This window comes from Bos indicus x Bos taurus, chromosome 20 (assembly GCF_003369695.1).
Source record: "Bos indicus x Bos taurus breed Angus x Brahman F1 hybrid chromosome 20, Bos_hybrid_MaternalHap_v2.0, whole genome shotgun sequence".
Lineage (NCBI taxonomy): Eukaryota > Metazoa > Chordata > Mammalia > Artiodactyla > Bovidae > Bos > Bos indicus x Bos taurus.
Window position 1 is genome coordinate 5,674,323 of NC_040095.1, and position 17,371 is coordinate 5,691,693.

At 47.8% G+C, this 17,371-nt stretch overlaps 1 protein-coding gene across 1 annotated transcript in view; it reads left to right on the forward strand.

Moving 5' to 3' along the window:
- NSG2 (neuronal vesicle trafficking associated 2) overlaps nt 1-15,620 on the forward strand; it is a 71,604-nt gene extending 55,984 nt beyond the window's left edge. Inside the window, exons 4-5 of the mRNA XM_027520112.1 lie at nt 10,411-10,521; nt 13,765-15,620. Coding sequence (XP_027375913.1) covers nt 10,411-10,521; nt 13,765-13,956 — 303 coding nt within the window. The 3' untranslated portion in view covers nt 13,957-15,620. The remainder of the gene's footprint in view (nt 1-10,410; nt 10,522-13,764) is intronic.
- Nucleotides 15,621-17,371: the final 1,751 nt, after the last annotated feature.

The following is a 17,371-nucleotide window of genomic DNA, read 5'->3' on the forward strand; positions in this document are numbered from 1 at the left end:
TAGGCACTCTGTCTATTATATCTAGTCACTTAAATCTATTTCTCACTCCCACTGTATAATTGTAAGGGATTTAATTTAGGTCATAACTGAATGGTGTAGTGGTTTTCCCTACTTTCTTCAATTTAAGTCTAATTTTTTTCTAAGGAGTTCATGATCTGAGCCACAGTCAGCTTCTTGTTTTTGTTGACTGTGTAGACCTTCTCCATCTTTGGCTGCAAAGAATATAATCAATCTGATTTCAGGGTTGACCATCTGGTGATGTCCATGTGTAAAGTTTTCTCTTGTGTTGTTGGAAGAGGGTGTTTGCTATGACCAGTGCGTTCTCTTGGCAAAACTCTATTAGCCTTTGCCCTGCTTCATTCTGTACTCCAAGGCCAAATTTGCCACAACCCCAGGTGTTTCTTGACTTCCTACTTTTGCATTCCAGTCCCCTAGGGACCTGAATAGGACATCTTTTTTGGGTGTTAGTTCTAGAAGGTCTTGTAGGTCTTCATAGCACCATTCAACTTCAGCTTCTTCAGCATTACTGGTCAGGGCATAGACTTGGATTACCATGATATTGAATGGTGTGCCTTGGAAACGAACAGAGATCATTCTTTCGTTTTTGAGATTGTATCCAAGTACTGCATTTCAGACTCTTTTGTTGACTATGATGGTTATTCCATTTCTTCTAATGGATTCCTGCCCACAATAGTAGATATAATGGTCATCTGAGTTAAATTCAGATGAGTTAAATTCAGTTAAATTTACCCATTCTAGTCCATCTTAGTTTGCTGATTCCTGGAATGTCAATGTTCACTCTTGCCATCTCCTTTTGACCACTTCCAATTTGCCTTGATTCATGGATGTAACATTCCAGATTCCTATGCAATATTGCTCTTTATAGCATTGGACCTTGCTTCCATCACCAGTCACATCCACAACTGGGTGTTGTTTTTGCTTTGGCTCCTTCTCTTCGTTCTTTCTGGAGTTATTTCTCCACTGATCTGCAGTAGCATATTGGGCACCTACTGACCTGGGGAGTTCAACCCTCACTGTTCTCTCTTTTTGCTTTTTCATACTGTTCATGGGGTTCTCAAGGCAAGAATACTGAAGTGGTTCTCTCCTTAACCTATGCTTAAAAGTTGGAGAAGAATCTTGGGCAGGTCTTAGTTGAAGCTACCCCACACCTTGATTCTTTCCAAGGTTAAGGTTCTTTAGTTTGAGCCTGTGTGTGTGTGGTGGAAGGAGTTGAGACTAGTGACCGGAGAAGAACAGATGTTTCAGGCTCCATCGCATCCCACGGGAATACAGTGTGCTTTGTGGCAGGTTGCATATCTTTGGGTGTGTGTCTTGGGAGAGGGGTGTGCATGTGTGTATGTGTGAGTGTGTGTGTGTGTGTGTGTGCACTCCAGGTCTTAATTCAGTTCAGCATTTCTCTTCAGCAAATGCCGGTCTCCTCATGGAGTCATGGTGCTGGGCACAGGGGAAAAGGATGAGATTGGGGGCTGCCCGAGGCACTTCCAGCAGAAGGAGGCTAGAGGCTGGCAGGGGGGGCCAGGCTGAGCGGGGCCTGTCCAGGAAAGCACCGGATGGAAGCAGAAGGAAGCTCCTCTGCTGGGTCGGAGGAGGTGACCGTGGTCTCCATAGCCCTGGACTCCCCTCAATGCTCTCTCCCCACCTCAGGCAGCTGTTCCTCCCAAGCTCTGAGCTCCTCTTCTGTTTAGGCTTTGAGGCGGAGCTTCGGTTGAGGCGGCTCTGGCCCAGGGTCTTCTTGTGTGGGGCTCCCCCTCCCGCCCCTGCCCACCGTATCCAGGCTCCTCTCCTGTTCGCTGTCCAGATCCTGCTCAGGTCTGGTTTTGTCATTTTTTATCAGGTGATTGCTTATTCAGCATCTGACCCTCTTCTCTGCACTCCCCATGTGCTGAGGGAATGAATGGATGAGCAGGGAGATGGGGAGCAGGGAGGATCACATCTCAAGGAAACTCTCAAATCCAGCGCCAGGAACTTGTTTATTTCTAATCCTGGGCTGTTGCATTCGGGAGGTAAAGCCAAGGGCTTTCCACCATCTGCAAGCAACGAAGTTATATAAACTGAGCCAATAGACGCTGAAGTATGGCCGGCTTTCATGTTCAGAGGCTCTCTGTGGGGAAGCCGTGGGGTGGGGGTGGGGAGGTGGTTCTCTCCCAGGTCCTCTCGCTCCCACAGTCCCCCCACCCCCGCATCGGGAGCTTTGCTGCCGGGAGGAGGCACTGGGACCTCCCCCTTCCGTGAGGTTAATCCCTCTGAAAGGGAAAGTTGTAGCTGCCTGCAGGGTGCTCTATGGAGACCCGCCTTCAGGAAAAATCTCAGCCCGACAACAGTCAGAAACCTCAGTGGTGTTCCCATCCCCCCACACAGTAGCCAACACTGACTCGGTCATTAAGGATAAGAATCCAGACGCAGCTCAAACGTCCTCCGCAGAGTCAGCCCCCTCCTCCTTCCTCTTCACATCACTCTCCTCACCTCCCAGGCCTCTTCAAGCTGGCGACCCCTTCCACCCTCACAACCCCAGGTCTGGTCTCAGCATTTAGGTCATGCCCTGGTACATCAGCCTTCCCACCAGCCTCCCTGCCTCCAGCCTTGCCCCTCCCAAATTATATATGCCTCTGTGTTCACTTCCCTCCTTTACCATCCTTCTGATCCTGTCACTTTCCTGCTTAAAACCTTACGGGGCTCTCTGTCAGCCTGGAGCTAAAGCCTAAGTTTTAGCCTGGTCCTTCTTTACCTATTCTCTCCTACCCGCCCACTGCCCCAGGCCCATCTCTCCCTCACTGCATCCTCTGGACCAGCCATGACAAGCCATATGATGTTTCTAGAACAGCTCCAGTCTGCTCTATGGCAGATGTGGCTTCTTCTGCTCAGACCCTTCTTCCTCCCCTGTCCTGGCTTCTTCCCTGAAGTCATTTCCGGAGTCGCCTCCCCCAGGAGGCTTTCCTTGATCCCCCACCCCCAGGTTGGTTAGGTCCAGCCGCCCCCCGGGCTGCACCCCACCATGGTGCCACCCTTGTGTTCCAAGTGCCTGTGTCCTCGGACCCACCTCTCCCTCGCCCTGTGGCCTGTGAGGCCTTGAGCGAAGACTGGTGCCCAGCTCACAGCCCTGACCTCTCTGACCTCCACAGGCCCCTAAGGGATGACTGACCTCGAGTTGTTTCAGAAGTTACCAAGGTTCAGTGTGGGGAGGCAGACTTATCTTTGCCTAAAATGGCCTCCCATCCCCCTCATTATGGGCTGTGGAATGCATGGCAGAAGTTAGCCTTGCTTGGTAGAATCCCCGGGGTGGGCTGTGCTCCTGGCGTCCCAGTCAGCATCAGACCCTTGACTCCTGTGGTCGCACATACACGCCTCCGTCTCTCTCTGTGCTGACTCTTCTCGACACTTGCCTGCACATGGCAAACACCATGGGACTCTGATGTAGTTGGGCTGGATGGAGCCGGAAGATCAGGATTGTTTAAAGCACTACCCAGGTGATTCTAAGCTCCAGAAGCCTCAGACCTAGTCATCCTGGAGTAGTGGTTCTCGTGTCTGGTTGTACACTAAAGTCACCTGGAGAGCGTCTTGGGCCCACTGTCCCTGACCTGATAAATCAGAATGCACCGGTTGGTGGCCGTCCAGGCATCAGCCCTGAATTCTTTAGGATCCTCCCTCTCTCCATTTTTCCCTCCCTCTCTTTTCCTTTTCCAGAAACATGTGCTGTGCTCTGCCAGTCAAGCCTGAGTGCTGTGGTGAATCAGACACTGCCCCTGCTAGGGGGGGGCTGCTAGCTCAGGGCTGTTAGGAATGAAAGAGCACCCCCCCACCAACCCAAACACAAAAAGAAACCCACTGTAAGGGAACCTGTCCCACAGCCAGCCTACAGGGCCCTGCTCCAGGTCCCAGCAGCTTCACCGGGCTGCCGGGGACCAGACCCGCCAGAGACGCCTGAGCTGGAGTCTTGCCCTGCTCCTGAGTCACAGAGAGGCCCAGCTCTCTGCTCAGGCAGAGGCTGGAGCTGCATGTGGCCATTAGGATGGGGGGCTGTCCGCGTGTTCTCCCAGACCCTGCATCAGGCTGGTGGTGGTGGCAGGGTGGGCAAAAGCTCTAAACTTTTTCTTTGCAAGTTCAAGGTCTGCACGTCCGTGGAGTTGCCTCTGAGCATGTCTGTCCCAGTCTTGGGGGAGTTCAGGTGATGGGGTGCTTGCAGGAGCTTAAGGTCCCTTTGACAGAATCAGCCAGAGCTCGGGGCATGTATTTTAAAGTTGAGGTAGGACAAATTCCCTGGTGGCTCAGTGGCTAAGATTCCACACTCCCAGTACAGGGTGCCTGAGTTTGATTCCTGGTCAGGAAACAAGACCCCACATGCCACGACAAAGACTGAAGATCCCATGTGCTGCAAGTAAGACCCGGAGCAGCCAAAGAAAGCAAAAAGCTGAGGTAAAATTCACATGACGTAAAGTTAAGAGCATTAGAGTAAAAACTCCAGTGGCACTGAGTACATTCACAGCGTTGGGCAACATCACCTCCATCTAGTTCTGAAATGCTTTAGTACCCCAAAAGGAGACGCTGTCCCCGTTAGCAGTCATCTCCCATGCCCCCTGGCAACCAGCAGTCTGCACTCTGTCTCTATGGAGTTATTTATCTGGATATTTTATATAATTGGAACCATAAAGTATGTGGCCTTTCATTTAGCATGTTTTCAAAGCCCACCCACACTTGTATGAGAACTTCGTTCCTTTTTATAGCTGAATAATATTTTGTTGTACAGATGGACCACAGTTTGTTTATCCATTTATCGGTTGATAGACATTCAGGCTATTTCTACCTGTTGGTTACTGGGAAGACTGAGCACTTAAAATTCTTTATTCCAAACGTCTGCTCACTGAGTATTCCTAGGTCCTCAGCGTTGGGCAGTGGTCTTGGGTGCTCCTGTCCCTGTACTGCTACTGCTGCTGCTAAGTCGCTTCAGTCGTGTCTGACTCTGTGCGAGTCAAATACTATCTTTGAGGGACCTAAGGGGGATATCTCAATCTCAAAAATGACAGAGTGATCTCTGTTCGTTTCCAATGCAAACCATTCAATATCAAGGTGATCCAACCCTATGCCCCAACTAGTAATGCTGAAGAAGCTGAAGTTGAACGGTTCTATGAAGACCCACAAGACTTTTTAGAACTAACACCCAAAAAAGATGTCCTTTTCATTATAGGGGACTGGAATACAAAAGTAGGAAGTCAAGAAACACTTGGAGTAACAGGCAAATTTGTCCTTGGAATATGGAATGAAGCAGGGCAAAGGCTAATAGAGTTTTGCCAAGAGAACACACTGGTCATAGCAAACACCCTCTTCCAACAATACAAGAGAAGACTCTACACATGGACATCACCAGATGGTCAACACCGAAATCAGATTGATTATATTCTTTGCAGCCAAAGATAGAGAAGCTCTATACAGTCAACAAAAACAAGACCAGGAGCTGACTGTGGCTCAGATCATGAACTCCTTATTGCCAAATTCAGACTTAAATTGAAGAAAGTAGGGAAAACCACTAGACCATTCAGGTATGACCTAAATCAAATCCCTTATGATTATCCAGTGAAAGTGAGAAATAGATTTAAGGAACTAGATATGATAGACAGAGTACCTGATGAACTATGGACGGAGGTTCGTGACATTGTACAGGAGACAGGGATCAAGACCATCCCCTTGGAAAAGAAATGCAAAATGGCTGTCAGGGGAGGCCTTACAAATAGCTGTGAAAAGAAGAGAAGTGAAAAGCAAAGGAGAAAAGGAAAGATAAGCATCTGAATGCAGAGTTCCAAAGAATAGCAAGAAGAGATAAGAAAGTCTTCCTCAGCGATCACTGCAAAGAAATAGAAGAAAACACCAGAATGGTAAAGACTAGAGATCTCTTCAAGAAAATTAGAGATACCAAGGGAACATTTCATGCAAAGATGGGCTTGATAAAGGACAGAAGTGGTATGGACCTAACAGAAGCGAAGATATTAAGAAGAGGTGGCAAGAATACACAGAAGACCTGTACAAAAAAGAGCTTCACAACCCAGATAATCACGATGGTGTTATCACTCACCTAGAGCCAGACATCCTGGAATGTGAAGTCAGATGGGCCTTAGAAAGCATCACTAGGAACAAAGCTGGTGGAGGTGATGGAATTCCAGTTGAGCTCTTTCAAATCCTGAAAGATGATGCTGTGAAAGTGCTGCACTCGATATGCCAGCAAATGTGGAAAACTCAGCAGCAGCCACAGGATTGGAAAATGTCAGTTTTCATTCCAATCCCAAAGAAAGGCAATGCCAAAAAATGCTCAAACTACCACACAGTTGCACTCATCTCACATGCTAGTAAAGTAATGCTCAAAATTCTCCAAGCCAGGCTTCAGCAATACGTGAACCATGAACTTCCAGATGTTCAAGCTGGTTTTAGAAAAGGCAGAGGAATCAGACATCAAATTGCCAACATCAGCTCGATCATAGAAAAATCAAGAGTTCCAGAAAAACATCTATTTCTGCTTCACTGACTATGCAAAGCCTTTGACTGTGTGGATCACAATAAACTGTGGAAAATTCTGAAAGAGATGGGAATACCAGACCACCTGACCTGCCTCTTGAGAAACCTATATGCAGGTCAGGAAGCAACAGTTAGAACTGGACATGGAACAACAGACTGGTTCCAAATAGGAAAAGGAGTACGTCAAGGCTCTATACTGTCAGCCTGCTTATTTAACTTCTATGCAGAGTACATCATGAGAAACAGTGGGCTGGAAGAAGCACAAGCTGGAATCAAGATTGTCGGGAGAAATATCCATAACCTCAGCTATGCAGATGACACCACCCTTATGGCACAAAGTGAAGTGGAGCTAAAGAGCCTCCTGATGAAAGTGCAAGAGGAGAGTGAAAAAGTTGGCTTAAAGCTCAACATTCAGAAAACGAAGATCATGGCATCCGGTCCCATCACTCATGGGAAATAGATGGGGAAACAGTGGAAAGAGTGGCTGACTTTATTTTTTGGGGCTCCAGAATCACTGCAGATGGTGATTGCAGCCACGAAATTAAAAGAGGCTTAGTCCTTGGAAGAAAGTTATGACCAACCTAGATAGCATATTCAAGAGCACAGACATTACTTTGCCAACAAAGGTCCGTCTAGTCAAAGCTTTGGTTTTTCCAGTAGTCATGTGTGGATGAGAGAGTTGGACTGTGAAAAAAGCTGAGCGCTGAAGAATTGATGCTTTTGAACTGTGGTGTTGGAGAAGACTCTTGAGAGTCCCTTGGACTGCAAGGAGATCCAACCAGTCCGTCCTAAAGGAGACCAGTCCTGGGTTTTCATTGGAAGGACCGATGCTGAAGCTGAAACTCCAACACTTTGGCCACCTCATGAGAAGAGTTGACTCATTGGAAAAGACCCTGATGCTGGGAGGGATGGGGGCAGGAGGAGAAGGGGACGACAGAGGATGAGATTGCTGGATGGCATCACTAACTCGATGCACATTGGTTTCGGTGGACTCCGGGAGTTGGTGATGGACAGGGAGGCCTGGCGTGCTACAATTCATGGGGTCGCAAAGAGTCGGACACGACTGAGCGATTGAACTGAACTGAACTGATCTTTAATCAGATATAAGATTAAAACTTTTTCCTTTAATTTTTTGGTCTGGCCGATGGTGAATTATGGTATCCATTTAATTACCTTTTATGCACTGGTTATTGGGAATCTGCAGAAGGAAATGGCAACCCACTCCAGTATTCTTGCCTGGAGAATCCTGTGGACGGAGGACCCTGGTGGGCTGCCGTCTATGGGTTGCACAGAGTCAGACACGACTGAAGCAGCTTAGCATAGCAAGGGGGATATGCGTCTTTGAGGCACCTCTTGCTCCATGTTCTGGCCTCTGATCTCTCTCTCTTTCCACAACTTGCTGGGGGACTCCAGTCTGCCCACTGTACCCCGGTCCTGGCCAGGAGGCTGATGAGTGAGCAACAGGCTGCAGCAGAGAGCTTGGGATGTCAGTGGAGAGGGCGGACAGCACATCGTGTGGACAGTCATTAGAAATGAATTTCACCTGTCACCATATAAAAGGGAAAAATACTTTTTCTCTGTACCCTTGATTCTGACACCAAATGTGTGGTTTTTCCCACACCATGCGATTCTCCAATTCTTGGTGGAGGCTGACTGAATTCCCTACAACTTCACTCAACTCTGACATTAACTGCCCTACATTAGCACATACCCCACAGGTCAACGGCTCAGTCCCACAAGCCTGCATCCACTCAGATGCCACTCGCAAATCTCAGGCTATAAACAGGGCCTCTCCACCACTTCCTCCTCAGGCTCAATGATTTGCTAGAATGGTTCACAGACCCCAGGAGAGCACTTTACTTACTGTTACTGATTTATTGTGAGGGATATTAAATGATACACATGAACAGCCAGCCCAGGAGACACATGGAGCAAGGGCTGGAAGGCTCCTGAGCAAGGAGTTCCTGTCCCAGTGGAGTTTGGGGTGCACCCCCCTCAGAGGCATGATGTGTTCTTGTTCACCAGACTGGAAGGTTTTTGAGCCCTTCAGTTAGGGTTCTGGAGCCTTCATGATTTATTAAGGTGGTTACTTTGATCTCCAGCCCCTCTTTCTTGCCTCTGAGGTGAGGGAGGCAGTTAAGTTACAAGCCTCCTGTCAGTGGTTCCTTCCCCAGCCTTAGGGGCCTTCCAAAAGTCACCTCATAACATAACATAGCGTTAACTCAGGTATAGTTGAAAGGGGTTGTTATGAATAATAAAAGTTGCTCCTTTCACTTTTATGAATTGGAATTATTTCAGGAACTGGGCACAAAAACTAAATATTAGAACAAAAGATGCTGCTACCCTACTCTTATCACCTAGGAAATTATATGGGTTTTAACTCCGTGCCAGGAACTGGGAACAAGACCAAATAGATATGTTTCTTATATCACAATAGTCCACTAATCTGAAACTTCATACCCACATGCAGAGGAATTTCATGGACAGTGTCTGCCCATAGGATTCAGATGACTGCATCCCACATCCATCTTCCTCTTTTCCACTTCAGATTCCTTCCTTTCAGGATTTATGGCTGCTAACATACAACTCCTTTGGGAGCAATGCAGAATCCCATCTCCTCTTGTCCTTATAAACCATGGCCTGAGGTGGGAAGGAGAAGGGATAGGGACCTCCCCACACCTGCCACCCCAAGATGATTTTATTTTTCTTCCAAATCAAAATAAGCCTTCTCTCTATGACAGGAATTCTGCCATATTTCTAGGTCAACTGACTCAAAAGGCTACCAGCTTTGAAAGTAATGTAGAAAAAAATTCTGTGTATAATGCCCAGAGCCCAGCTTCAGGGCGGTTGCCCCCCGACTTTGTCCACAGGTGCCGGCTCTGTGTATAGCACCCAGAGCGCAGCATCGGGGCGGTGGCCCCCCCACTTTGTACACAGGTGGCGACATGGGGCCAGTGCAGACCTGAAGGTGCCTCTGGAATCAGCCACTCCATCCTTTCTAGTAAAGCCTGACGGTGCCTTCAGTTTGTTTGGTGGTGTATTTTTTTAAAGCTTGTTGATAATGATCAAGAGCTGGGCTTTCATTGTGAGCAATTTTGGAGACCATTAGATGCTTCTGAGCAGAAAGGGGATGTGCCTTGACTTGGATTTTGAGTGGGGTTCTCAGGTTACTGTGTGAATGCACGTGGGGGCCGAGGAGGCCACTAGTTAGAAGGCAGTTGCAGTCCCGCGGGTGAGGGGTGATGATGGCTCTGGCCCCGGTGGAGCTGCCTGAGAGCGTAAGAAGCGATTCCATGAGGCATGTGTTGGGAGGCAGAAACGATAGCTTCTGCTGGTGGCTGGGATGTAGAGCGTGAGGAAGAGAGAGTCAGAGAGAACTTCAAATTCTTTGGCCAGAGTGACTGCAAAGGTAGCGTTGACATTTTCTGAGATGGGGAAAGTTGGGTGGAGCTGGATGGGAGGGGAGCAGGGGTTTGAGAATGCAATTCAGGTGAGTATTGGGCATCCAAGTGGAGGTAGAACAAGCTTTGATATCTGAGACTGGAACTCAGTAGTGGCAGGGAGGTGGTGATCAAAGGCAGAACTGCTAGAAGTGATCGCTTGATGATCAACCCCTATACAAAATCAACAGGGAGAGTACATGGGGAGGGGCGTGGACCTCACACATGGGGCCAGGACGGAGCCTCCAAGAATATTGGAAGACGGACACCAAGGCTCAAAGACTGCAGGTTGGTGACGGAGCTGAGACTGAGCTGGTTCTTGGGGTCCCTGGTCACCCCCTACCTTTTCTAACATACCAGGCCTCCTACCAGCTCCAGGTTTTGAAGGCTCCATGTGTGGACAGAAAGCAGGCAAGCTGAGGCTGGAGCCTTCTGTCCTGTGTTTCTCCAGGTCACCATCCTCGTCAGCCTGGCCCTAGCTTTCCTCGCCTGCATCGTGTTCCTGGTGGTTTACAAAGCCTTCACTTACGACCATAGCTGCCCAGAGGGATTTGTCTACAAGGTAAGGGGCTTCTGGCAGGGGAATGGCTCCCGGTGACCATCAACTTCAGTTAGAGGGTCAACCTCTTTTCATTGGCATCGAAATTCTGGGTATGGTCACCTCTCTGCAAATTGTTTAAAATGTAATATGTGTCTGAAGAAAATGGAAACACTAATTTGAAGATATATGCACTCCAATGTTGATAACAGTGCACTATTTATATCAAGACATAAAAGCAACCTAAGTGTCCATCAATGCTGAATGAATAAAGATGTCACATGCGTGTGATGTGTATACACACATGTTTTATACCTGTTATACACACAATGGAATACTACTCAACCATAAAGAAGAATGAAAATGTGCCACTTACAGCAGCATGGATGAACTTGAAGGGCATTATACTAAGTGAAATAAGTCAGACAGAGAAATACAGATACTGTATGATATCACTTATATGTGGAATCTAAGAAATACCACAGCCTAGTAAATACGACATAAAAGAAACAGACTCACAGACATAGAGAACAAACTTCAGTTACCAGTGTGGAGAGGGAAGTGGAGAAAGGCAAGATAGAGGTAGAGGATTAAGACGTTTGAACTACTGTATATGAAATAATAAGCTATAATGATACATTGTACAGCACAGGGAGTAGAGACAATATTTTATAACTACTATGAATGGAGTATAAGCTTTAGAAATTGTGACTCCTGTTGTTATACACCTGAAACTTACAAAGTATTATAAATCAAGTATACCTCAAGAAAAAAGAAAACTTTATGCATTCAATAAAGGAATTGAAATATGTTTAAAAAAAAAAGTACAAAGAAATATAGAAGTAACACCAAAGCACAATCCATGGTGGCAATCTAAAATTATTTTCACTCTCTAAAATACTGTATATTTACAATACATTTTGATGTGAAATTATAAAATAACAATAAAAAAGTCCTACGTGTGGCAGGGAGTTTTCAGGCTTCCAGGAAGCACTTGGGCGCCAGTAGGCAATGGAGGGTGCCCTCCAGAGTGTGGGGAAGGGAGGCAGGCTGGCTTCGGACTACGAGTCAGAAGTTGGGGAGAGCTCCTCGTTCCATCTCCAGAACACTGCACCTTGGGGTGATCCTGGTTTAATGGCTGATTCCTTGTCCCTGCAGAGATGTGAAGACAGGGAACAGAACTTCTGAGGTGGCCTCCCCATCTTGCAGCTGGGCCGCCTCCTCCCCACTCTGATTGCATGCCTTCCCTTGAAAGACTGAACTAGCTGCATGACCTCCAGCCCTCCCCCACCCCTCTGAGCCTCGGGTGTCTCGCCTGCAGTGGGCACCAATGATGTCTGCCCACGGGATCTTGGAAAGAATTTAAGTAAAATCAAGACAGCAAAGGGCCTGCTAGAGAATGGGCTGGCAATAACTATTAGAGGTAATAAAGCTAGAATCTAGTTCAGAGTTGAAATGAATGTTGATAAGTTACCACTTACTGAGTACCAATTAGATGTCACCTTCCTTCCTAGGCTATTTTCATAAGTAGTATCTCAGTTGAGCTGTCCACCCATTCTGAAAAGGAGGTTTCATTGCCCCCATTTTGCATCTGAGGAAACGGAGATTAAGAGCATTCTGTCTTTAGAGTTTTCTAAGACATCACTGCTGTTACGTTCCAAAGTGAGGGAATCAAACAGGGACTGTTCTGCCTTAAAAACACATGTCTTTTGGTTCTGCCACATGACTTCCTAAGATGACCTCCTTGGACGTTAGAACCTGGGGTTCGGAAAGACTAGCAACCACTATCAGTGTTGGGATGTCAGTAGGAGACAGTGGAATAAACTAGGGTGTGTCTGCATATGAAACCCCGAACAACCTGTGACAGTGAGTGAGGGGGTCTCCAGACATGGAGAGAGAACACCCTCTGGGATAAGAGTGAAGAACAGAAGGTGCTGGTTTTGAGTGAGAAAAGGGAGTGTGAATGATGTTTGCTTATATTTTCAGAGAGAAATTCTGGAAGGATAAATTAAAACAACAACAATAACAGAAATACATTGAGTCAGGTGGGCAGGGAGGGAACAGAAGGAACGATGAGAAGCGAGGCTTCTCTGCCTTTGTCTTGATAAGCATTTGTCCTGGGTGCCTGTCAATGTTTGACATGTTTGGAAAAACTAAATTAAAAAAAAATTTTTCCTAAAATTAAAACCAAGTTAAAATCCAGCTGTATATCAAGTTGAGGACTAAACTTGCCAAGAAAGTAATTGCTCCAAATGACTGTTTAATACACTATATTGACTCTATGCCCTCAGTGGAATATATTCTAAGGACACAGAGAGCTGCAGAGAAATGATATAGTCCGTTCAGTAGTCTGTTACTCATCATATTGCTGTTATTTTGGGACCATTTGATTGATATTGTAGGATAATGCAAATATATAATTATATGTTGTTAGGAACCAAGGCTTTGATATAAGAAGACACAGTAATAAATAGCCAATCAAAGAAAAGAAATGGGCAGCAACTGGCTACAGGCAGTGGTCCAGTGAAGCAGTTAGGGGATGGGTGAATCAGCCAGGCAAAGACCTATCAACAGTGTCCACTGCGACCCTGCAGTTAGTAAGCAGAGGGTGTTGACCTTGAATTAGTATTGGCATCAATTTCCTCCCTCCTTCCCTCCTTCTTCTTCCTTCCTTTCTTTCTCTCTCCCTCCTTCCCTTCCTTTATTTCTTCTCCTTTTATTGAGGTTTAATTGACATATAACATTGTATTAGTTTCAAGAGTTCAACATAGTGATTAAATATTTGTAAATACTGCAGAATAATCACCACTGTAAGTCAACATCCATCACTCTGCATAGTCACAAATTTTTTTCTTGCAATAAAGACTTTTTAAGACCGACTCTCCTAGCAACTTTAAAATATCCACTACAGTATTATTAACTGTGTCCCTATGCTGTATGTTACACCCCCAGGACATACTCATTTTATAACTGGAAGCTCGTACCTTTTGATTTCCTTGACCCATTTCTCTCACCCCTTCTCCGCCTCTGGAAACGATTCTAACATCAGGTTAGTTTCTTCTGTCTTCTTGTAGGTGGCAGCTTTGATGATGGTGATGGTGATGACATGAAGGAAGGTCTGACGAGTACCAGGCCCGGGCCAGATGCCATCCCCTGCCGGCTGGCTGTGAGCCGGGGATGGCCGGGGCCCCCAGATGGGATGGCCTCGTTGCAGGGCAGGTGGGAAGCGTTTGCTGAGCTCTTCCTGACTGTCTCTCTCTTCCCCAGCACAAGCGCTGTATCCCGGCCTCCCTGGATGCTTACTACTCATCCCAGGACCCCAGCTCCAGAAGCCGCTTCTACACAGTCATCAGCCACTACAGCGTGGCCAAGCAGAGCACCGCCCGGGCCATCGGGCCGTGGCTGTCGGCGGCTGCCGTCATCCACGAGCCCAAGCCGCCCAAGACCCAGGGCCACTAGAGGCCGCCCCTGCCAGCCAGCATGGGGAGTGGGGAGGAGAACCCCGCTGGCTAAGCCGAGCTCCAGTTACAAGACAACACTGTACTCCTGGGAAAAGGGGGCGGGGGTGGGGCCGGGGTGGGTGGGGGGAGCTCACCGAAAATCTCGTGCGCTGGAGTTGTCTGAATCAGTATTTCTTTTCGTCCTTTGGTATCGTTGATTCGTCCCTGAGTCAGGCCCATGTACAAAGGCATGTTTCGTGTTGACTGTTCCCATGTAAGATATTTTCAAAGCCACTGCTTATTATTTGTTAGGAAAATTTAAAAACAGGAAAGGAGAGAAAGAAAACAAACATGGAAGTCGTAGACTGGCTGCATCTGGCGTGTGGTGAAGGGTGTTGAAGAGCACAGACGTTCCGGGCTGCTCAGACTGGGGGAGATGGTTGCTTCAGGGTAGGCTTTGGAAGGTGCAGAATGCGAGTGAGGCAGGCAGTCTGCTCGCTTGGCCTCTGGTCTGCAGAGGAGGAACACTGAAAGTTAGGAACTGTCAAGTTAGAAAGAAGACTGAGTTTGGCATTTGTAAGGCTGGGACATGCACAACCCAAAGAGAGAAGCCTCAACCATGTGTGTTTTGCAGAGTGAGGATAAACTTGTCTGTATGGGCATCAGAGCGGGGCTTGGGCTGCATGGTTTGGAGATGCAGAGGATAGAAGTGAACACTCAACAGCAGGCAGGCTTTCTTTGCCTTTCTCTTGAGTTTCTAGCCCTACACCTGGGTGCTGCCCACGTCTAGGAGATGGCAGGGGTAGAAAGAGGAGGAAGGAGGGACTGCATGGCAGGGGTAGAAAGAGGAGGAAGGAGGGACTGCAGGATGAAGAAAGCAGAGGATGGACAGGCAGGTGGCATTTGACCGAGCTGTAAGCACAGCACCCAAGTTTAACATTTTTGTTGGTTTGTTGTTTCCCAAAGTGGTAATGACCAGGAAGAACAGGAAGGGTCGTGACCAGGTGACAGCCAGGGAGGCTTTCGACTGGGTCTCAGCAATGCTAAGTCGTTTTGTCTAAGGGAAACTGAGAACCATGGCCGTCTTGTGCACACTTCACTGTGTTGACAGGGGCATAGTCCAAACTTTCCCATCTGCTTCTAGAAGCTTCTGATCAGGAGGCGACAGCTGGCATTGCCCAGGCTACCTATTGCCTTGCACCCACATCAGGCAGTCCCACACAGCTCTCCCACTAATGTTTTGGGGAGACCCCTCTGTGTGGTGTTGGCTCTGGGCCCAGCAGAGCCAGAACTGGCTGGGAGAGTTGGCTATTTGAGATGTGATTCTGTTTTCCCATGAAGCTTGAACAGGCCGTTTAAAGGGCATTTTTTTAGTGGCTTGCTATGATGCTGAAATCATCCTGCACAACAGCTGGGTAACGAGACTAGCATAGCTCAAACTATTCTGCTAAAAGCTATCATTTGACTTTTCCTCTCCCCGCCCCCACCCTCCAGTCACCTCGAGTCACCTGTAAATTCATTTGTCATCTAAAGTGGAATAACAAATTGTCCCTAGCGAAACTGCTGAGCGCTTTATAATTTTGTGGTGTATTTTTGTCAGTAGGTAGCAGAGGCTGAAGTATTTTTTGGTGTAATTCTTGAACTTTTCTGACAGGAAACAAATAAAGATAGATGTGTCTGAGAGTCTTGACCTTCCTTTGCATTTTTCTTCATCTTCTGCTCAGTGAACCTGGTGGGAAAGATGCAGCGGGCACGGTGTCCTGTTAGGCTGGGGGTGGAACTGAGGGACCTCTATCCTCTGCCAGTGATGATGCTGAGGTCAGAGGCAAGGACCAACAGATGCAGCTGGCTGTTGTCTTGCAGCACAACATCCTTCATCCTGTGAGCATCTGATGAGCACCTGCAGAGGGCCAGGCTGTGCTGGGTATGGGGCACCCAGCCCCACATGACACGTATTCACCCCCTGAAGTCTGAAGGCAGAGTCAGATGTGGAAATAGACATTGGCATGAGAAGAGTCTGAGAGTGCCATCTGGCCATTTGCCAACAGTTTGAGGAGGAAGCTGATGGATGATGAGTGGACCCTTTTCATAATGAGCCCACTTAAAGCTTATTATAACCTAGGCAGGTAGAAATTATTGGTACCCATTTGACAGATTAAGACACTGAGGCTCAGGAGGATGGAGAGATGCCTGGGACTCTAGCAGATGAGCTGAGATTCAAACTCAGGTGTGTGTGTGACTACTTTATCCCCTTCGACTGCTTTTATAAGACCCAGAGCAACACTGTCAAGGTTCATGCCTCAGAAAGTCAAGTCACATTTATAAAAGTGAACTAGCTTATCCTTTACCCGAATCAGCATCAGCAGTGAGTGTTAAGGATAGTAAACATTTAACAGCCCCTTGCTACATGCCACATACCATTAGAGCTTCCCCGCAGTTCAAATGGTAAAGAATCTGCCTGCGATGCAGGAGAAATGGGTTCGATACCTGGGTTCAGTCCCTGGGTCGGGAAGATCCCTTGGAGAAGGACGTGGCAACCCACTCCATTCTTGCCTGGAGAATCCATGGACAGAGGAGCCTGGTGGGCTACAGTCCGGTGGGTCACAAAGAGTGGGACACGACTGAGCGACTGACACTAAACTACTGCTCCAGGCCAAGTGTTAAGTGCTCTGGGCGTCCTGGTTCCTGTAACTCTTCCTCCAGTCTCATGAGTTGGGTACCCCCATCCTCAACATCACTGTCTTCATATGATCATCACCCCCACTTTGAGATGAAGGAATAGAAGCTCAGAGCAGTGCCTCATCTACAAAGGAGGCCTGCCGTTAGGAGGCAGCCAATTCCAACCCACACGTTGAATACCAGTGTCCCAACAATGGTGCCATTCTACCAGCTCCTCTCTGCACTTTGGGAGTTTCTAGTGTGTGTTCAGAACTCCTCTCAGACTCGGATGCAGGCCACTGGGGGAGAGGGCAGGATTAACTGGGGACAGAGCTGGAGGCTGAGGCTCCAGGCTCAGTGCTGCACCGGGGTGGTGGCCGTGCACGCGTGGCTGGCGGGAAGGAGGAGGGGCCACCTGAGCCCTGCCCTTCGGGGCTGCACAGGCTGCTGAGCACGAGCAGGCCTTAGACAACCCCGCCTGCACCCACAAAGCCTTTAGACTGCGGTTTCAGGGCCCAGGGATCTGGGCAGGCAGGGCTGTTTTGCTGGCCTCCCTCTTGCAGAGGCAGCCTCATCCATACGGCCAGTGTGTAAACACCCACTATTTTTCTCAATTACACAGAGTCAGCTAAAGACTAAATGAACACATGTTCAAACATTCTGTCATAAATGGATTTGCCACTCCATTGCCTCAAAAAAATAAACCAAAGCTATCTTTTCTCTGGAACGAGCAGGCTCTGTGAGTGTGTGACTGAAGGAAGGGCACATGTCAGGGA